The following is a 19,671-nucleotide window of genomic DNA, read 5'->3' as shown; positions in this document are numbered from 1 at the left end:
GTACTTTTCGTATTGACTGAGAGATACAATAAAGATAGTGTAACCGTAATTTAGTTACAGTAAAATGTTTAAGACTTATTTGCTGTGCCAAATTAAAATGGATTTTAATTATTCAATGCATTGTTTTTTATTGAGCTGCTTTGGTGTCATCTGTATATGCAGAGGTCTCTGTGAAAATAAAATCAACCATTCTCAATCAAGCCACTGCCCAAGCTACTAGTGTTGCTCATCGACAGGAGTAACATTTTATTTTGTTTCAATGATGTGTAAGACCAAATGAAAAGGCACTCGGTGGAGTTCACACCTCTGTCAAGATTGCACATTTCTTGGCTCTTATAATAATCAAAAAAATATGCAGAAATGAAAGCCCTCGGCTCATTCTCCCACATGGGGTCCCATCTGGTGGTAAGAGAACAAAAAAAAGGCAGTTACCATGCAGTATCCATTAAACGGAGCATGGTAGGAGATAAGAGTTCAAACCTTCCGTTATTCTTTTTGTTCCACATCAACAAGGACAATTTTATCACCAGATTCCTCCAGCCATGGCGTGCGGGTTTGAAGTGGTCAATGAATGGTGACTAAAGCAAAATAACAAACAAACTGACGTCAATACATAACCTCCTGTAACATTGCTCTCTTTTTAATGAGCACTGTCAAGTGAAGCCAGCAGAGAGGTGTTCTCCCTCTCTTGTGACCCAAAAAGATTAAGATAAGACAAGATAACCTATTTTGTCCCACACTGGCGAAATGTGTAGTCTACAGCAGCAGAATTTGGGGGGGCGGGGGAGAAAAAGAAAGAAAAGAAAAAAAAAGAAATGACCAAAGTATTTATTTGCATTTGTCATTCTTATTTTGATTTAGTGCCATTATACGCCACTGCAACAACTATTATAAACATAAACACGATGGTCGTTTTCAATGGCATTATTTTGATACAACGTGGCTGTGAATTCATGTTTGGTTTTTCATTACTTTGACGTCTTATTTATGACTGCTTATAATGACACCTATCATTAACTGTTTTTTTAAGTCTCGTTTATGCAGGATCAGAAATAGAAATGTGATTGTGATATAAGTGTATGCCTCTTATTTTTTTCCACAACAGAATGGCTCCCACCTGCACACTAAGCACCTGATCACTGGCCACTACCTGTACAACTTCTCTTACGGTAGAGATGGCCTGTTGTCTGCAGTGACGGGTCGTGATGCTCATGGGCTGCAGGTGAAGAGAGATGCTCACGGTGTGCCGCTCTGGCTGGCGCTACCTGGTGGCCAGGTGTACCGCTTGTCTCTTAGTAACAGCGGAACACTGAGGAAGGTTTCCGCACAAGGTCACGACGTCGCCCACATCATTTACCACGGTAACACCGGTCTCCTAGCAACCAAGAGCGATGAGAACAGTTGGACCACTGTGTATGAGTAAGTTCTGCGCTCAGTGGTTGTCATTTAGTAACCGTGATTGGACTCATAGTAATAGATTGCATGGAATGTCAGGACCATCCATCTGCTGAGAATGATTTTTTTTTCAACCCTCCTGGGGAAAAATAGAACACAGACAGTAACACAGCTACTTTTTAACCTGAATTTTATCAGAACACTCACCTGTTGCCATTTAGTGTATGTCAAATTTTGGAGCATTCCCCAACTTTCCCAGTCGTTTGTTGCCCCTGACCCAGCGTTTTTGGTGTTGAAGGCCTCAAATTGAAAAGTGAATACCGTGTTGGCCCGAATATAAGACGATGTTTTTTGCATTGAAATAAGACTGAAAAAGTGGGTATCGTCTTATATTCGGGGAGCTAGACAATATACCCAATCACGACGCTTGATAGAGCCAGATATCAATGAACCGAATGCTGAACTTGACTCCCCAGGCCAAAGTGAACCCCTGTCACGAAGAATAAAAATAAAAATAGCGGTAACACAAAGAAGAAAAATTAAAAAATAGCAGTAAGAAGCAAAGGAGGTGAAAATAATAGAAGAGATAACAGAAAATAGAGAAACGAAATGACAATCTGGAGAAAAGTGGCTCGAAGATGGGCCAGATTAACCGGCAGCTGAGGAGAAGTTATGATGTAATTTACATTTCAAAAACCAGAAACCATTCATTTACGAATGTGATTGCACATTAGATTTGAATGAGGCAAAATAACATGCTTTTTCTCTCAAATATATTGTTATAATCATTTATTTCAGATGTACTGTAATTATTTTCTGTATAAAAAAATTATTTGGTGTTAAAAAACTCTTTTCAAACTTGAGTCTTGAAAAAGAAGGGGTTGTCTTATAATCAGGGCCAGCTTTTATTTGGGCTAATACAGTATTTTGGGGGCTAAAACCCATTAATTTTATCAGATTGAAATTAAATATTTTGTCTTTGTAGAACACTAATTTGTATATAGTTTGAAAATAATTCCCAAATCATTCCATGCTTCCAACTTCATTGGAATTCATTCATTCATCTTCCGTACCGCTTGATCCTCATTAGGGTCGCGGGGGGTGCTGGAGCCTATCCCAGCTGTCTTTGGGCAGTAGGCGGGGGACACCCTGAATCGGTTGCCAGCCTATCGCAGGGCACACAGAAACGAACAACCATTCGCACTCACACTCACACCTAGGGACAATTTAGAGTGTTCAATCAGCCTGCCACGCATGTTTTTTGGAATGTGGGAGGAAACCGGAGTACCTGGAGAAAACCCACGCAGGCCCGGGGAGAACATGCAAACTCCACACAGGGAGGCCGGAGCTGGAATCGAACCCGGTACCTCTGCACTGTGAAGCCCACGTGCTAACCACTGGTCTACCGGGCCGCCCTCATTGGAATTAGGGTTTGTATATTCTTGACATGGTGGCCCGGTAGTCCAGTGGTTAGCACGTCGACTTCACAGTGCAGATGTTCAATTCCAGATCCGGTTTCCCTGTGTGGAATTTGCATGTTCTCTTCGGGTTTTTTCCAGGTACTCCGGTTTCCTCCCACATTCCAAAAACATGCATGGCAGACTGATTGAACACTCTGAATTGCCCCGTGGTGTGAGTGTGGACGTGGCTTTTCGTCTCTGTGTGCCCTGCGATTGGCTGGCAACCTCTTCAGCCGTCTTCGGCCTACTACCCGAAGATGGCTGGGATAGGCTCCAGCACCCATCGGGACCCCTAATATTACTTGTGTATCAAAGCAGCTCAATTTTGCTGTAATTTTGTTAATATTTGGATATTTAACATAATCTAGTTTTTTCCCCAAAAAAAGTCTTCAGTGGTTGAAGGTCCTAAATCTGTCATTTACAAAGCAGATACCCGGAGCAACCCTAAAATTTTAGCATTTTCTGTCAAATTTGGCCTTCGCACAATTCTCACGTCAACTTCAGCATTTTATCTCTTACAGATGTCAGAGACTGTTGTAAGTCAAACACCTCGAGAAGGTGCATCACCATCATATTAAACCTGAACTTTGGATGCAGTTGAAATGTTTACCACCCATACTACACATCCATAATATTTTAAAAGAAAGAAAGAAAAAAGACTTCCAGGAAGCTATCAAATGGATTTAAAGTGCCACCGTCACATTGATTTGTATTTTTTTTTGTTTTCAACCACCATATTGCCAAGAAGGCTCAGTTCTGAAGCCAGACTAATCACACCCCGACTGCTGCTTCTGATTTCAATAATCACCAGTAGACCAACTACTGTGTGTGGCCTCACAGAGACTGAATGAAAAAAAAATCATCGTATTGACTTGAACAAAGAGGTGCTGTGAATTGGAGATTACAGCATTTAAGTTGCAGTATTTATTTCTGGAGCGTATCGGCGTTAGCAGACTACTTTTCGCTGTTTGTTTCCAGGGCCACCTGCAACTGTGAGGAACGATTTCACTTCACACATGTTCCAACATTAAAAGACAAGATATTGGAGTTTTACATGGACCAGTTTTGTTGAAGAACACAAATGCAGGGCACCCACTAATTACAACTACATGCCTTTAAAAAATGCTTTACAACGTTTAAGATAAATCGCAAGATGGAGTACCGAATTGGCCCGAATATAAGATGGTGTTTTTTGCATTGAAATAAGATCGTCTTAACTTCGGGGTCGAGACATTATACCCATTCGCCACGCTAGAGGGCGCCAGATATCATTGAAGTGAATGCTGAACTTGACTCCCAGGCCAAAGTGAACCTCTGTCACGAAGAATAAACATCAAAATAGCGGTAGCACGCAGAAGAAATAAAAAATAGCGGTGAGAAGGAAAAGAGAAGAAAACAATAGAAGAGATAACAGAAAATGGAGAAATGTAGCGACTATCTGGAGAAAAGTGGGTCAAAGATCGGCCAGGTTAACCGGCACCTGAGGAGAAGTTATGGTGTAATTTATATTACAAAAACCAGAAGCCATTCATTTACGAATGTGATTGCACTTTAGTTTACATATTTAAATGTTCAGAGATTAAGATTTGAATCAGGCAAAATAACATGCTTTTTCTCTCAAATATATTGTTATAATAATTTGTTTCAGATGTACTGTAATTATTTTCTGTATAAAAATTAATTTGGTGTTCAAAAAGTCTTCTTTCAAACTTGAGTCTTGAAAAAGGGGGTCATTTTATAATCAGGGCCGTATTATATTCGGGCCAATACAGTATTCTGCTCGTCCCGACTGGCCGACTACTTATCCACTAGTCTAGTTTAAATTTTAAAGTGTGCTTCATTTTTTTTTTCACCGATTGAAATGACATTCAGGAGTCTCTGTGCATCAGATTATATGCAGTGGGTGTGTCAGAAGTCTGAATCGGAGAATGTGAAAATTGCACAAGCCCAGTCACGTAAATAAGAACTTGCGATGCTCTGCATCTCATTTTCATTACTTCTGCCTCCTGGTGTCCGGACCGCATCAGTGTAAGGTTTTGGGTTCGTGTGGTGGAATAAAAGAGGCAGAAAGCCACGTCCGCACAAGTGCTGGATTGCGCTCGTTGTTTATTCAAGCTGCAATTTCTCAAGCCTGGCTGCACAGCGCCTATTTGTTCATACATGAACCCAATCAAAGAAACGTTACTGAGTGTCAATGTGTGAGTTGACAAGAGAAAAAGGAGTTACTTTATAACAAATGCATCCATCTATTTATTTAGCGAGCCTGCTCATCAGCCGGCTGCACTTTACAGTATGAAAAGGCCCTGCCAAGGTGACACACAGTCAGATAAATAAAGTACAGATCGGACTATTCTTCTGCTTTGTGCTCAATTGGTCAACGAACAATCTCTTCAGATTTGAATTTGTAGTAACGATTACCAAATACCATCATGGAGCGAGACCTTGCATTTTATTTCGGAAATGTAGTGCAGGAAAAGTGAACGCTGCCAGAAATATAAATAACAAAGTAAAGTGCTGGTACATTAACATTTGTAATGCAATATCCATCTGTACTTTATTACATTATGAGACTGGTGAGTTTATCTGGAAGGTTTCTTGATACAATGCTTTGCTTGTGCATATGTTCAGTTTAAAAGATAAAGTACATGCGCACACGCACACACACACACACACACACACACGCACACACACACATGCATCAGTCTGAATTATTTACCATCTCACAGCTGGATAATTGCCTGTATAAATCAAAGCTGCCACTTGTGTGGAAGTGAAGCGTTATTGTGTGGAAATACTCTGTGTGTGCGCGTGTGTGTGTGTGTGTGTGTGTGTGTGTGGGTGTGTGTGTGTGTGTGTGTGCGTGCGTGTGTGTTTCATTCGTCTAAATGGCACAGTCATATCTGTGTAGTTGCACTTGTCCATCATCGCCTTTGTGTTTGTTCTCGCAGGTACAACAATGAAGGCCGCTTGACCAACATCACCCTCCCGACGGGTGATGTGCGTGGTTTCCAAGGCAACCTGGAGCGCTGGTCGAGGGTTGAGGTTGAAGCATCCAACCGGGAGAACTTTGTCACCAGCACGAACCTGTCTGCCAGTGACACTATCTACACATTCAAACGAGGTATAACACCCATTGCGTTTTGTGCTCAAGGGCAGGAAAATGGCTGAAATGTACGAAAAGCAAGTCGATGACATGAAACCAAGTATTGGGGGTAAAGATATAATGTTCCCATTTACTGTGGGTGGCTGACACCTGAAAGAGCATAAAATCATCCTCATGCATCTGCCTCCATTTTCTTCTCCAACAATATGCTGCAAAGGCATTTATGAGTCATCGGGGGCTCGACCGAACATTCACAGCTCTGTAAGAAAGGGAGCCCGTGAAGTTATAAATGATGTTTAAACATTTATGACTGGCAAATGGCAAGAAAGTGGATGTATTTTTTTCAGGGTTAGATGATATGACCTCTTTTGGGGTTTTTTTTTGTCTGTTAGCGTTTTGACATTTGACAACAATAAAAATGCTCTTAGGGCCCTATTTTTGCACCTCGCGCAAGTCTTACGCAAAGCACAGTCTAACTGTGTGCATGGGTGGAGTTTTCTTTCTTTTGGTTATGTTGCTAAAAGTGAGAAGCTCGGTCATCCGGAGGGGCTGAGAGTCGAGCCGATTCTCGTCCAATTTGAGAGGAACCAGGTGAGGTGGCTCGGGCATCTGATTAGGAGGCCTTCAAGACACCACCCTGGGGAGATGTTCCAAGCATGTCCCACTGGCAGATGACAGCAGGGACACGCTGGGGAGACGATGTCTCTCGGCTGCCAGGAGAACACTTTGAAATCCCCCGGAAAGAGCTGGGGGCTTTCCTGCTAAAGCTGATGCACCGTGACCCGACCCTGGATAAGCGTTAGAGAATGGATGGAAGGTACTTTGCTAGACTAGTGCAGATGGAAGAGAAAACGCCGTTGACACACGGCCAACGGAAGCAGCTCCCCTCCTTCCCTTTAAATTCACCCGATAGTGCGTCTGACTTTCTTCTCATTTCATCTCCTGATTGCTGCCCAGCACTCATCATAATGATATAATTGGTGCCCTGGTCTGCTTTTATATGGTGCATGCACGAAGGCATTTGCACAATGAGAGCTCTGCTTGGGAACAGCTCGAGTGCGCCCCACCCCCATCCTTTTGTTCTACCCATCAGCCCATGAGCAAGATTGTCTACGGCAACTGAGGCACCAACACATACAAAAGGTTTAATAGTAGAAGAGAGGATAGAAGTTACGACCCAGTCTACTTGCTCCAATGGAGGTTTATTATTAGGCCTATATAAATTTTCGGATCATTGTGTTTTGTAATTGCCGCAAATGTGAGAACCAGCTTTGATTAGTGGGTGCACACTGTACATCAGCTCTAACTAGGCTACATGGATTGATTGACTGCTTTGTGAGAAACCGCAAAAGTATGAAAACCCGCCAAAGCCATCAATCACAGATTGAACATCCTTTTGGGTTTGTACCTCTTTTAATCTTTTGTTTTCTTTTCTTGAAAGACTGACTGGCTTTTTTTTGTAAATTAAGGTTGTTCATTGACAAACAGACTGTTTTTTTTCTGCTTTTCTTCACCTTACTGCACATTTCCATTGCGTGCATGTATGTTTGGCGTTTCTGTGTGCGGCTTCCTGTTTGTGTCTACGCGTGCGTCCGTGTGTGTGTGTGTGTGTGTGTGTGTGTGTGTGTGTGTGTGTGTATACGTGTGTGTGTGTCTCATGTCCATAAATCGACACCCAGACCATGCACAGAGTTCTTACAAAGTCAACGCCGACGGCTCGTTCTTTGTGTCGCTGGCCAGCGGGATGGAGCTGTCCCTAAGCACCGAGCCCTTTCTGCCAGGAGGTGTTGGGGGTGGAGTCAGCCCAACCGCCAGCCGCTGTAACATCAGCCTGCCCGGTGACCACGCCCCCAGTTTAATTGAATGGAGGCAAAGGAAGGAGCAAAGCAAGACTAACTACACCACTTATGAACGCAGGCTGAGGGTAAAATGCAAAGTTACCACAAAAGCAAAATGATTTGGGGTTTCAGCAACATAAGACATACATACAAAGACAAAGATAATACATGGCCATTTTGTGCTCACATCATTTAAGGGGACCCGATAGTACAGTATTTGCAAGATTATAGTAAATTTGAAAGGACACATACTGTATGATGTTAGGGGATTTTTAATACTTCAAAACAGTTTCCAAGTGTCTTAATTGTACAGTATGTTTGTGACATCCTTCAGTAAAAATATCCAAAGGATCAATAATTACAGGACACTTTGCAACACGGCAAGGCTCAATTGAGCCTTTTTTAAGTTCTCAGGCAAATGAGCCCTGTTCACCCACCCCCTCTTTGTTGGGCCAATGCCAGGTCTGCCATGACAACTAGCGATGCTACAGGATGGCTACTTTTTGAGATCCGAGTCTAAAAAAAAAAAATGTGTGAAACACACACGACCCATCACTATGAAAGCATTACATTTTCAATTGTGGAGTCGCTACGTTATCACCATGAATGAATTAGACTTCTTCAATTGGTCTGCGGCTCCATTTGTGTGCCACATGCAGAAAACACATCAGCAAAAATGAATGCTCGAAAAATATTGACGAATTGGACAAAACAGACACACACAATTATAAACGAGTGAGACTTTCAAGTAAATATTTTGAGCAAACTAATGTTTCTGTTCTGAGTCATCGCTGCCATCACATACTACTACAGATGAGTCACAAACTGTCACAAACCGTTATGTTCACCACGCTGACACCTCTCATCGCGTCACAGTCGACCCATGAGAACAAAGTCATGATAGTCGTTACGGAGGAAAATGAAACTTCAGGCGTAATAATTGATTGGGATTTTTCATTTGCACGCAATTTACTGTAAATGTCACTTTACTGATTAATCGAGAGTCATGAAAGTTATCGTGCGGATTTATACTGTATATCCCCGCTTCTCGTGACCTTTGATTTTTGATTATACAGCACTCGAGTAAAAATGTTGCCTGGTTATTCGATTTGATTCTGTTCACTTTGGTCGTGTGGCCTCAAGCTTTTCCTCTTTTGCAACTTCTTTTCTCAGGCACATAACAGGAACTTGCTGTCCATAGACTTTGATCAGAGCACACGAGTGGGCAAGATCTATGATGACCACAGAAAGTTCACCCTCCATATCCAATATGATATTCTTGGCCGCCCTGTGGTGTGGTCTCCGAGCAGCAAATACACTGAAGTAAATGTCAGCTACTCTGGAGGTGGACTCTTGTCCGCCATCCACCGTGGGGAATGGTTTGAACGTCTCAAGTACGAGAACGACAAGGTAGTATCCAGAGCCTGGGTCAATGGGAAGATATGGAGCTACACATACATAGACAGAGTAAGACCCCGGCCGCATGTTTTCATCAGCACGTTAGAATATTCTCAGAATATGACCTGAAAACAAACTTTGATGATAAGACTTTCAAATGTGCTTGTACAGTTTGAATTTAACTCATTTGTGTATTACAAAAACAAGGTGCAAAAGAACTTTTCAGGGTTATGTTTCAAAATACCTCAGTGAACTTTTATTGGACGTAAAACAAGCATATCCAGTGAAAGCAGGTTGACTGTGTGACTAGTAGACTTTGAAATGTGTGTGGTACAAGAGATGAAATTAAGGCAAGGAGGAACCTGTGAATACCAGAATGTTCCTTTACAAGTGTGACAAATTACGGTTTAATTTCTGTCCATAAAATCCATTTGGATGAAAATGCATTCATCCTGAACTATCATCAGTGTCAGTTTTTGATTTTCATATTACACTTTAATTATACTATTAGATGATAATTTATATAAATTAAAGAACATTTTAAAATTGATAAGGTAGAGTTTTAATATTATTTTTTCAACCCAAGCTTTAAATAGCAGAGTTTTATATTTAGATACAGATTACAGAATACACACACACACACACACACGTGCATACACAAGTTACCCATCAGTGTGCACCAGCTTTTTTCTGCGTTAAATTTCTTCTGCCATTTTCAAAAACACAGGAAAAAGTGGCACACATTTTGAATGTATTATTTGTTTTGCTTTTCTGTGGGAATAAGCCGTTAAAGGAAGTCTCTTCAGTACAAATACTGCAGATATAAATGGTCTACATAGCCTTGTTCAAATACCAGGGAGTTGAGATGTATGGTTAAAAAAAACCCGACAAAGATAAATAATTTTAGCACTTTTTTCCCTCCATTATTGTGACTTACAATCGAGATAACTCTACTGAAAAAATGAACAAATGCTTCCGTAAGGTGAAGTAAAAATAAACAACTGTGGTTCCATAAGTATGCACACCACCTTAAAACTCCAGATGTGCCTGTGTTTAGAATTAACGAATCACACTCATATTAAAATTGGAATCATCACAACCCTTCCACCAGTTAAAGTGCCTCTGATTAACCTTGAATAAAGTTGAGGTTTTTTTCAGTGGGCTTTTCTTGACATTTTGAAGTCACATCTCACAGCACAAACCCAGGTCCTCATAGACCAGGGGTTTCAAACTCTGGTCCTCAAGGGCCGCTTTCCTGCATGTTTTCCATCTCTCCCTGATGCAACGCATGATTCAAATGATGAGCTCATCAACGTGCTATGCAGGAGCCTGATAATGATCCTGAGCATTTGAATCAGGTGTGTTGGAGCAGGCAGGGATGGAAAACATGCAGGTGGGCAGACCACGAGGGCCGGAGTTTAAGACCCCTGACATAGAGCTTCCACAGCATCAGGCGGACATCATTGTTCAAACGTAATAATCAGAAGGAAGGTACAAAATCATTTCCAAGAAACACAGTGGAGACGGTCATCATCAAGTGGAGAAAATATGGCACACTCGTCACTTTACCAAGAACTGTCCGTTCTTCCAAAATTGATCAAAAGATAAGATGATTCATCTTGGTCTCATTTTTCAAAGAATATAAAAAAAAGGCATTTGAACAGGAGTAAACCTTTTTACCCGCTGCACTCTGTCCAACCGTAATCCCAATCAGTGTTGCTAATATAACCAAAAGATGATAAAGAAGCATTCCAGTTCAATTGAAGAGTGACTCTCATGCTCTACAATTCTTGTGTTCTTGCAGTCGGTCATGCTACTTCTACACAGCCAACGGAGATACGTCTTTGAATACGATCAGACGGATCGACTGATCGCGGTCACGACGCCCAGCATGGCCAAACACAACTTGCGCTCGCTGCTGTCCATTGGTTACTACAGGAATATGTACACTCCTCCTGACAGCCTGGCATCCTTCCTGCAGGACTACACCCTGGATGGGAGGCTGCTCAGGACTCAGTACTTGGGGACTGGACGCAGTGTCATCTACAGGTGCTTAAGCAATCTTAGATATGAGAAAACATGACACCGGTGACACGGGGGTGTGTTAGGTGCCATTTGCCATACACAAAATGGGTCAAAGAGCTTTGATGCGCCAGAGATTTAATACGCAAAACAGTCGGCACACTCTCACATCACCTGCAATTTACATCGACATCTAAGTCAGATGTCCCCGCAAATGATAGTGATTGAACTGATTAAAGGACCACTTTATCATCATCATCATCATCGGCATCGGCGGCAGCAGCGACACCAGAGGCAGCGGCGGCGACCGCCGCCACTGATCTAATTTGAATGATAACGAGAGGACTGATTGTAGTAGTGTTCTGACATTTCACTTTTTCAGAATACTCATTCGCTTGACGGAGAAACCTGCACAAAATGCTCATGTTTTCAAGATTTGAAAAAACACAGTATAACTTCTACGGCCCTGATTTACCCTTATTGTGATTTAAAAATCATAAATAAATACTTTGGTTGGACTTGTGTAGTAATCTGTGTTTTTCAGTTTTTACTGTTATGACAAAATACAATATGTGTTTAACAAAAAAGAAAAAAACAAAAACAAGTACTGCGTGGAAAAGCAAAAGAATGCAAAGTTAAGCAGTTTACTCAAGGTGTCTTCAATGAGAACGGATGAAACACGGAGTATCCGGTCACTTTTCAAAGTAAAATATTTTTTTAGCCTCAAATAATAAATAAACTGGAACTTGTTTTATTCTTTCAACTGTGCAGCCCGCCGTTGCCAGGTCCATATTGGCCCACGGGCTGGTGGTTGGGGACCCCTGATATATCAACATTTTGCTACATTACAAACAACTCATGTTTTATTTTCTGCTTTTTCAAGGTATACACCGGCAGCACATCTCTCTGAGGTGACATATGACTCCACCTTGGTGACCTTCACTTACGATGAGGCCTCTGGCAGCGTCAAAATCATCCATCTCACCCACAACGGCTTCATAAGCTCTATACGATACAGGCAGACAGGTACACGTGCACTTTAAAGCCACACTCAGCCCCTCTTTAATATATCTGTTATGTGCAATCATTTTTAAAGTATGACTCAATCCATCTGCAATATGACGTGTCTTTGGGCTCAAACCTTCTGGAGCGGAAAACAACAATTGCAAAAGTGCGAATGAGGCATGTGTGCAAATGCTGTGAACCCAGAAAGACCACCGGCAGACCACACACTGTTCAACTGGAAACTTGAAACAAACAAAAAAGAAACAACTCCCTAATACACATCTTACCGAAAACAAAGTAGGTGGGGGTGTATGGAGTTGAACTTTGAATGTTGTGCCTTTTTTTACACACTTATGTTATGTTGTTCATCTTCATTTAATTTGAAATTATATGAAATTGTTTGGTGGAATTTATTTGCTGTTGTGTGCAGTGTGCACCTTCACCAGCAGCCTGTTTAGGACAGTTTTGCCACTTCTCCTTTGCTTTACAATTTCTACCTTTTTGCATAATGCAGGGCCATTTTCACTTTGATGTTTTTTTTAGAGGAAATTATCGACAAAAATTTACTTTTTGGTTCGAGCACAACCGTGAAAAGATTCACCCCAACATCTAGCCGGCTGTTATCTTCCCGACCATTAATGCAGCCCATCGAAGCTATGTCTGTTGAAATACTGCAGTTGCTTGTTAACATTCAAACTCAGTTCGTACCTAACAGGAGTCATACACGCTTGTAATTACAATTTCAGCATCCCCGTCAGTGACAAACATGGTACTGACATCCTCATGCTGTTTGTTAGAGACTTGCTGCTTTCACACAGCATGTGTAAGGATATCCTGTAAGCGAAATGTTTTAGTAAGGGGTGTTCACACGGCAAGATTTGGTCCGGGGCTGACCCAGTAGAGCGTTCACACATGCAAATTAGCTCCGGCGTAGCCCCGTAAAGCAGCTTACACCGGAACAAATTTGATCCACCTCACGGAGGTGGTTTAAAAATTTGCTCCACAGCAAATGCTTGTGAAGAGTTTACGTATGGCGAGAATGCGTTGCTTTCGTGCTCTGTCGGACTTCCGTCATGTGTTTGTTTAATAACGACACAAGACTTGGCTGGTAACATCTTTCCTTTTGTAGGAGACTGGACTGTCTCAGAGTTGTTTGTGTACAGATAGTTTGTTCATTTGTTGTGTGTTCACAACCCCCCGCACCCCATATAATTTATTTTGTGATTTCCTCTCTTGATTTTCTGTTTGGCGTGTTTGCTTTTCTGAGTGTCATTGAAGTCATCGTTGATTTACGTACCTGGTTGACAGAACAGTTGCACAAGACCGGCGTACCAACCTGTGCACAGCCTGGATTGATTACAAGAAAGCCTATGACTCGATGCCACATACATGGATCACTGAATGCTTGGAGTTATATTAGGTGAACAGGACCCTAAGAGCCTTCGTTGCGAACTCGATAAGGATGTGGAAAACCACACTTGAAGCCAGTGGCAAGCCACTTACAAAAGTGTCCATTAAATGTGGCATTACCAAGGTGATGCACTATGGATACCACCTCAGAAATGGAGCTACGATCAGTCACCTCCTCTACATGAATGACATAAAGCTGTATGCTAAGAGCGAAAGGGACATAGATGCCCTGATCCACACAACCAGGATCTACAGCAGCGACATCGGGATGTCATTCGGGCTTGAGAAATGTAGTCGGATGGTGACTAAGAGAGGAAAGGTAGTCCGCACTGAAGGGGTCTCACTCCCTGAAGGAACAATAGCAGACATTGAGGACAGCTACAAGTACCTTGGTATACCACAAGCCAATGGCAACCTCGAACTGGCAACAAGGAAAGCGGCTACGGCCAAATACCTCCAGCGAGTGAGGCAAGTACTAAGAAGCCAGCTCAATGGCAAGAATAAGACCCGGGCAATAAACAGCTATGCCCTGCCAGTGATCAGATACCCTGCAGGAATAATAAGGTGGCCAAAGGAAGAGATTCAGACCACGGACGTTAAGACCCGAAAGCTCCTAACCATGCATGGAGGGTTCCATCCCAAATCCAGCACCCTGAGACTGTACGCAAGCCGAAAGGAAGGAGGCCGGGGACTAGTGAGTGTGAGAGCAACTGTCCAGGATGAAACATCCAAGCTCCATGAATACATCAAGGAGAAGGCTTCAACGGATGACGTACTCAGAGAATGTCTCAGACAATGGGGAACAGAAGATGAGGCGCTGGAAGAGGGACCATCATGGGAGGACAAGCCCCTACATGGGATGTACCACCGGACCATAACTGAAGTGGCCGATCTCAAGAAGTCCTATCAGTGGCTAGAGAGGGCTGGCCTGAAGGACAGCACAGAGGCACTCATCCTAGCTGCTCAGGAGCAGGCCTTGAGCACCAGAGCCATCGAGGCCCAGATATACCACACCAGACAAGACCCAAGGTGTAGGTTGTGCAAAGAGGCACCTGAGACGATCCAACACATAACTGCAGGGTGTAAGATGCTGGCAGGGAAAGCCTACATGGAACGCCATAACCAGGTGGCTAGCATAGTCTACCGAAGCATCTGTGCGGAGTATGGACTGTTAACCCCAAGGTCAAAATGGGAAACACCTCCGAAGGTGGTGGAGAATGACAGAGCGAAGAACCTGTGGGACTTCCAGATCCAGACTCACAAGATGGTAATGGCGAACCAACCAGATATCGTGATCATAGATAAAGGCCAGAGGAAAGCCGTTGTAGTGGATGTAGCGGTCCCAAGTGATGGAAACATCAGAAAGAAGGAACACGAGAAACTCGAGAAATACCAAGGGCTCAGAGAGGAGCTGGAGAGAGCCTGGAAGGTAAAGGTGACAGTCGTGCCTGTGGTGGTCGGAGCACTCGGGGCAGTGACCCCCAAACTGGATGAGTGGTTGCAACAGATCCCGGGAACAACATCGGACATCTCAGTCCAGAAATGTGCAGTGCTGTGAATAGTAGAACACTCAAGCTTCCTGGCCTCTGGTAGAGGACCCGAGCAGAATGAGTGACGGACACCACCCGAGGGGGGGTGAGACGAGGAATATATATATAGTATATACATGTACTGTATGTATATACTATATATATGTACTGTATGTATATGTGTCTTGTGGATTCAAAGCATTGACGTTTTCACCCACTAAAGATTTCTACAAAAGTGTCGTGGCATTAACTCCTTTAATTGTGTCTGTTACAAGAACAAGAAAATAAACATGTATGAGAAAATCTCAAAATGTAAATTAAAACACAGACAGTTTCACAGACAGTTTCTCATGGTACCACCTTTCGTACTTGATCTAGTGTAAAAGGTGGGACCATGAAACCACTGAACAGTGTTCCTTTTCTCACGATGAGTTTCTTTACACTCTCACACCTCTCCACAGGCCAAGTCCGCTAGCATCAAGTTTATGCTCTTGTTTACACATGTTCACCTATAACAAGTGGTCAGTACTGTTTTAAGACTATTAACAACAGATTTGTATGACTTTTTACGTATATTTTACTAACCTGTGGGAAGAATAGAAAAGACACATGTTCAACCACTATTGTCATCTCAGAAGGAAAATGCATTCCCTCTGGGCGCAAACGCCACTCTATGCCAACAGTGCCACTGCACTTCTTAGTGGATGGCTGTGGAATAGATATGGAAACTGCTGAGAAAGTACAGAATTTAAACGAGGGAAAATAAACATCAATGAATAACAGTCAATACATCCCGGTCAGTGTTTTGATATGTTTTAGTCTTCTTATTCAGCTTATTCTTAAAACATTTCTACAGACATCCGATTTCAACTCTCTACAGATGTCTTTGTATTTTGTTCAAAAATATGACAAGAGTATTGGGACAACCTCTCTGAATCATTGCAGAAATGCAATTCATTGAACGAACACTAATCATTTTCATTCTAAAAATCTCTTAATAGCAGCTCCTGCACACCAATTGTGGGGGGTGGGGTGTCACACATAGACACACGGTCAAGGATGCAAGGTGGTTTCCAGTTGCCCATGACTGCATCATCCACAAGGGAAGATCGTGCAGTTCACATGTATAAACATGCTTTGCACGTGCCATGCATGGGCCCCATTATGTCTATTTTTGATTCCGCAATATCAAGCATCTGTGTTCTTCTGCCACCCTGATTTTAAGGGATTGATTGGTTGGTTGCAAATGCCCCCTTACGCCCAATCTTACCTGTGCTAAGTCTATGAAAAGACCAAAGAAAAGAAAATTCCACCCATGTGCAGAGTTAGATTGTGCTTTGCGCTAGACTTGCACTGGGCATGAAAATAAAGTCTTTTATTTGATATTCACATGCTGCCGTGCCTGACCAGTAAACCTGTGATTAACAGCCACTAGGTAAACCAGGTGTCACCAATATGCAGGGCAGTGTGTGCCTCCGTGTGTGCAGGTTTTGCGGGTTTTATCACTCTGCCTTCACTGTGAAAAAGCTTTCACTGTTCCTTTAACTGATCTAATTTCAGCAGAACAAACGGATATTCAGAGAGTGACGAGATAGCGGTAACTGTCAACTTAAGAGGAGACAGCAGAGTTGAGACTGAAAAAGGAGGATAATGTTAGAGGAGAAAATGAGCAAAAAAGGAGTGGAAAGATGACAGTTTTAGAAGCAAGAGTAGCATACTCCGAGTTCCCTTGGGTTTTTTGAAAAGCTGGCTGCTGCTCACTGTGCTTGAATGTGCCATTTCCCTATTCGTGGAGGTGCGGATTCAACATTCTGCAGAAAATGAAAATAGAGGACGTAATGATGATCCATCGCTCTATACTCCGCCAAGCCAGGCGGCTTGCCATTTTAAGTCCGATCAGAGTCATCTCAGATGGAGCTGTAATGCCGTTTCATTAACAGGCCACCCCACCCACCCCCAATGGAGGACGAGTGGTGGTCACTTGCAAGAGATTAAACGAACAATGTCGAAGTGGATGTTCTGACATTTAGGAGCACGTTGGCCTATCATGGCTATTGTCTTTAGACTTCATTATCTGTCCATATTAAAGGTCAGTACTGGAAATGCCAAGAGAAGTGTGCGGGTAGTTACAAATGGATGGATTGCACTGAGTGTGTCGCCGTTTATGATGTTGAACACTCTCCGTCAATTGAATTGATTGGGTAGGCTCATTTTGGTTAGGTGATGATTAACTAGGGCAGTGGTTCTTAACCTTCTTAGAGGTACCGAACACAACCAGATGATGTGCATATTCACCGAAACCTTCAGTAGTGAAAAAAATGTATATACAGTATATATATTCATTCATTCATTCATCTTCCGAGCCGCTTGATCCTCACTAGGGTGGCGGGGGGTGCTGGAGCCTATCCCAGCTGTCTTCGGGCAGTAGGCGGGGGACACCCTGAGTCAGTTGCCAGCCAATTGCAGCGCACACAGAAACGAACAAACATTCGCAGTCACAATCACACCTAGGGACAATTTAGAGTGTTCAATCAGCCTGCCACACATCTTTATGGAATGTGGGAGGAAACCGGAGCACCCGGAGAAAACCCACGCAGGCCCGGGGAGAACATGCAAACTCCACACTAGGGAGGCCGGAGCTGGAATCGAACCCAGTACCTCTGCACTGTGAAGCCGACGTGCTACCACTGGACTACCGGCTGCCCACAGTGTGTGTGTGTGTGTGTGTGTGTGTGTGTGTGTGTGTGTGTGTGTATATATATATATATATATATATATATATATATATATATATATATATATATATATATATATATATATATATATATATATAATTTATTTGTTTTTAAACATCTTCCTAACCGCTTGATCCTCACTAGGGTCACGGGGGGCGCTGGAGCCTATCCCAGCCGTCTCCGGGCAGTAGGCGGGGGACACCCTGAATCGGTTGCCAGCCAATCGCAGGGCACACATAGACGAACAACCAACCACGCTCACACTCACACCTAGGGACAATTTAGAGTGTTCAATCAGCCTGCCACGCATATTTTTGGAATGTGGGAAAACAAATTCAAGATCTAACCCCACCCACACGCACACACACACACACACACATTTATTAGAAACAGAAAAAAGTAAATACAATTTCAAGAGATAAGTATACTTTTTTTGTACAACGTACTATCACGACAGTCACACGTTGACGACTAAGCGAACTGAATTTCCGACCGCACTGATTGGACAAGCAATGTAATGTGATCATCTGCAGCCAGCGATGGCCAAGCAGGCGTATCATAACTAATTGACATGTTGAGTCAGCTGTGTCTTAACCTCCACAGCAGAGGCTCCGTCAAACCCCTGAGACCGATTCACCGAACCCAAGTGAACCACTGAACGATGGTGTGTGTGTTTATGTGTGTGTATGTGTGTGTGTTTGGTTAATGGCTGTGATTTTCTGTGGTTAGGTCCGCTGACTAGCCGGCAGATCTTCCGCTTCAGTGAAGAAGGATTGGTCAACGCCAGGTTCGACTACAGCTATAATAACTTTCGAGTGACCAGCATGCAGGCCGTCATCAACGAGATGCCCCTTCCGATCGATCTGTACCGCTATGTTGACGTATCGGGGCGGGTGGAGCAGTTTGGCAAGTTCAGCGTCATCTTTTATGATCTCAACCAGGTACATTACGTGAAATGAAACCATAAACAGACAAGACTTATGTTTATATTTTGGCCACTGGTGTTTTGCTCTCAGAAAATATTCTACTTTTTTAATAATGATTTCTGGACATAGTGAGAACTTATCAAGGGTTTATGGGTAAAACGGTCATATTTGCTCACCAGGACAAACTGGCCTCTACAGCCTGTGAATGTATTTTTTTCCATATATCCATCCATCCATTCTCTGTACTGCTTATTTTACCGCCAACTGCGTGTATGCCTGATTAACCGTGTGCTGTTGCTTAGGTGATCACGACACATCTGATGAAGCACACCAAGGTGTTTAACTCATACGGCCAAGTGGTGGAGGTCCAGTACGAGATCCTCAAATCTATCGCCTACTGGATGACCATCCAGTATGACTCTGCGGGACGTACAACCACCTGCGACATTAGGGTGGGCGTGGACAGCAATGTGACCCGATACACCTACGAATATGACGCAGACAGCCAACTGCAAAGTGCTGCCGTCAATGAGCGGCCTCAATGGCGCTACAGCTATGACCTCAACGGGAACATCAACCTGCTGAGCCACGGCACCAGTGCAAGGTAAGGCCGTATCGCCTTTATATTTGTTGATGTTATTCCATCAAAATAGTTATCACTACGCAATATGTAAAGCGAAATCTTCTTTCTATGAGTATATCTGCTCCACCAATATCGAATATATATGTGATGTCACAACATACGTGACTGACAATATGTCAAACATTTTGAGCAGTACGGAAATGGTGAACAGTGGAACATACTATGTATTTAAAAGTTTAAGTTCAAATTAAGTTCACCTGTAAAGGT

The 19,671-nt window shown here is 42.9% G+C and overlaps 1 protein-coding gene across 3 annotated transcripts in view; it reads left to right on the top strand.

Annotated features, from left to right (window-relative positions):
* tenm1 (teneurin transmembrane protein 1) overlaps positions 1–19,671 on the top strand; it is a 203,797-nt gene that overhangs the window by 177,193 nt on the left and 6,933 nt on the right. For all 3 annotated transcript variants that reach the window (XM_052057442.1, XM_052057450.1, XM_052057432.1), the window contains 8 exons: positions 1,106–1,419; positions 5,804–5,976; positions 7,638–7,882; positions 8,970–9,263; positions 10,999–11,243; positions 12,100–12,242; positions 18,625–18,836; positions 19,124–19,425. In XM_052057442.1, the coding sequence (XP_051913402.1) occupies positions 1,106–1,419; positions 5,804–5,976; positions 7,638–7,882; positions 8,970–9,263; positions 10,999–11,243; positions 12,100–12,242; positions 18,625–18,836; positions 19,124–19,425 (1,928 nt within the window). The remainder of the gene's footprint in view (positions 1–1,105; positions 1,420–5,803; positions 5,977–7,637; positions 7,883–8,969; positions 9,264–10,998; positions 11,244–12,099; positions 12,243–18,624; positions 18,837–19,123; positions 19,426–19,671) is intronic.

The sequence above is a fragment of the Hippocampus zosterae genome, chromosome 1, assembly GCF_025434085.1.
Source record: "Hippocampus zosterae strain Florida chromosome 1, ASM2543408v3, whole genome shotgun sequence".
Lineage (NCBI taxonomy): Eukaryota > Metazoa > Chordata > Actinopteri > Syngnathiformes > Syngnathidae > Hippocampus > Hippocampus zosterae.
This window is presented reverse-complemented; position numbering and strand designations above follow the sequence as displayed.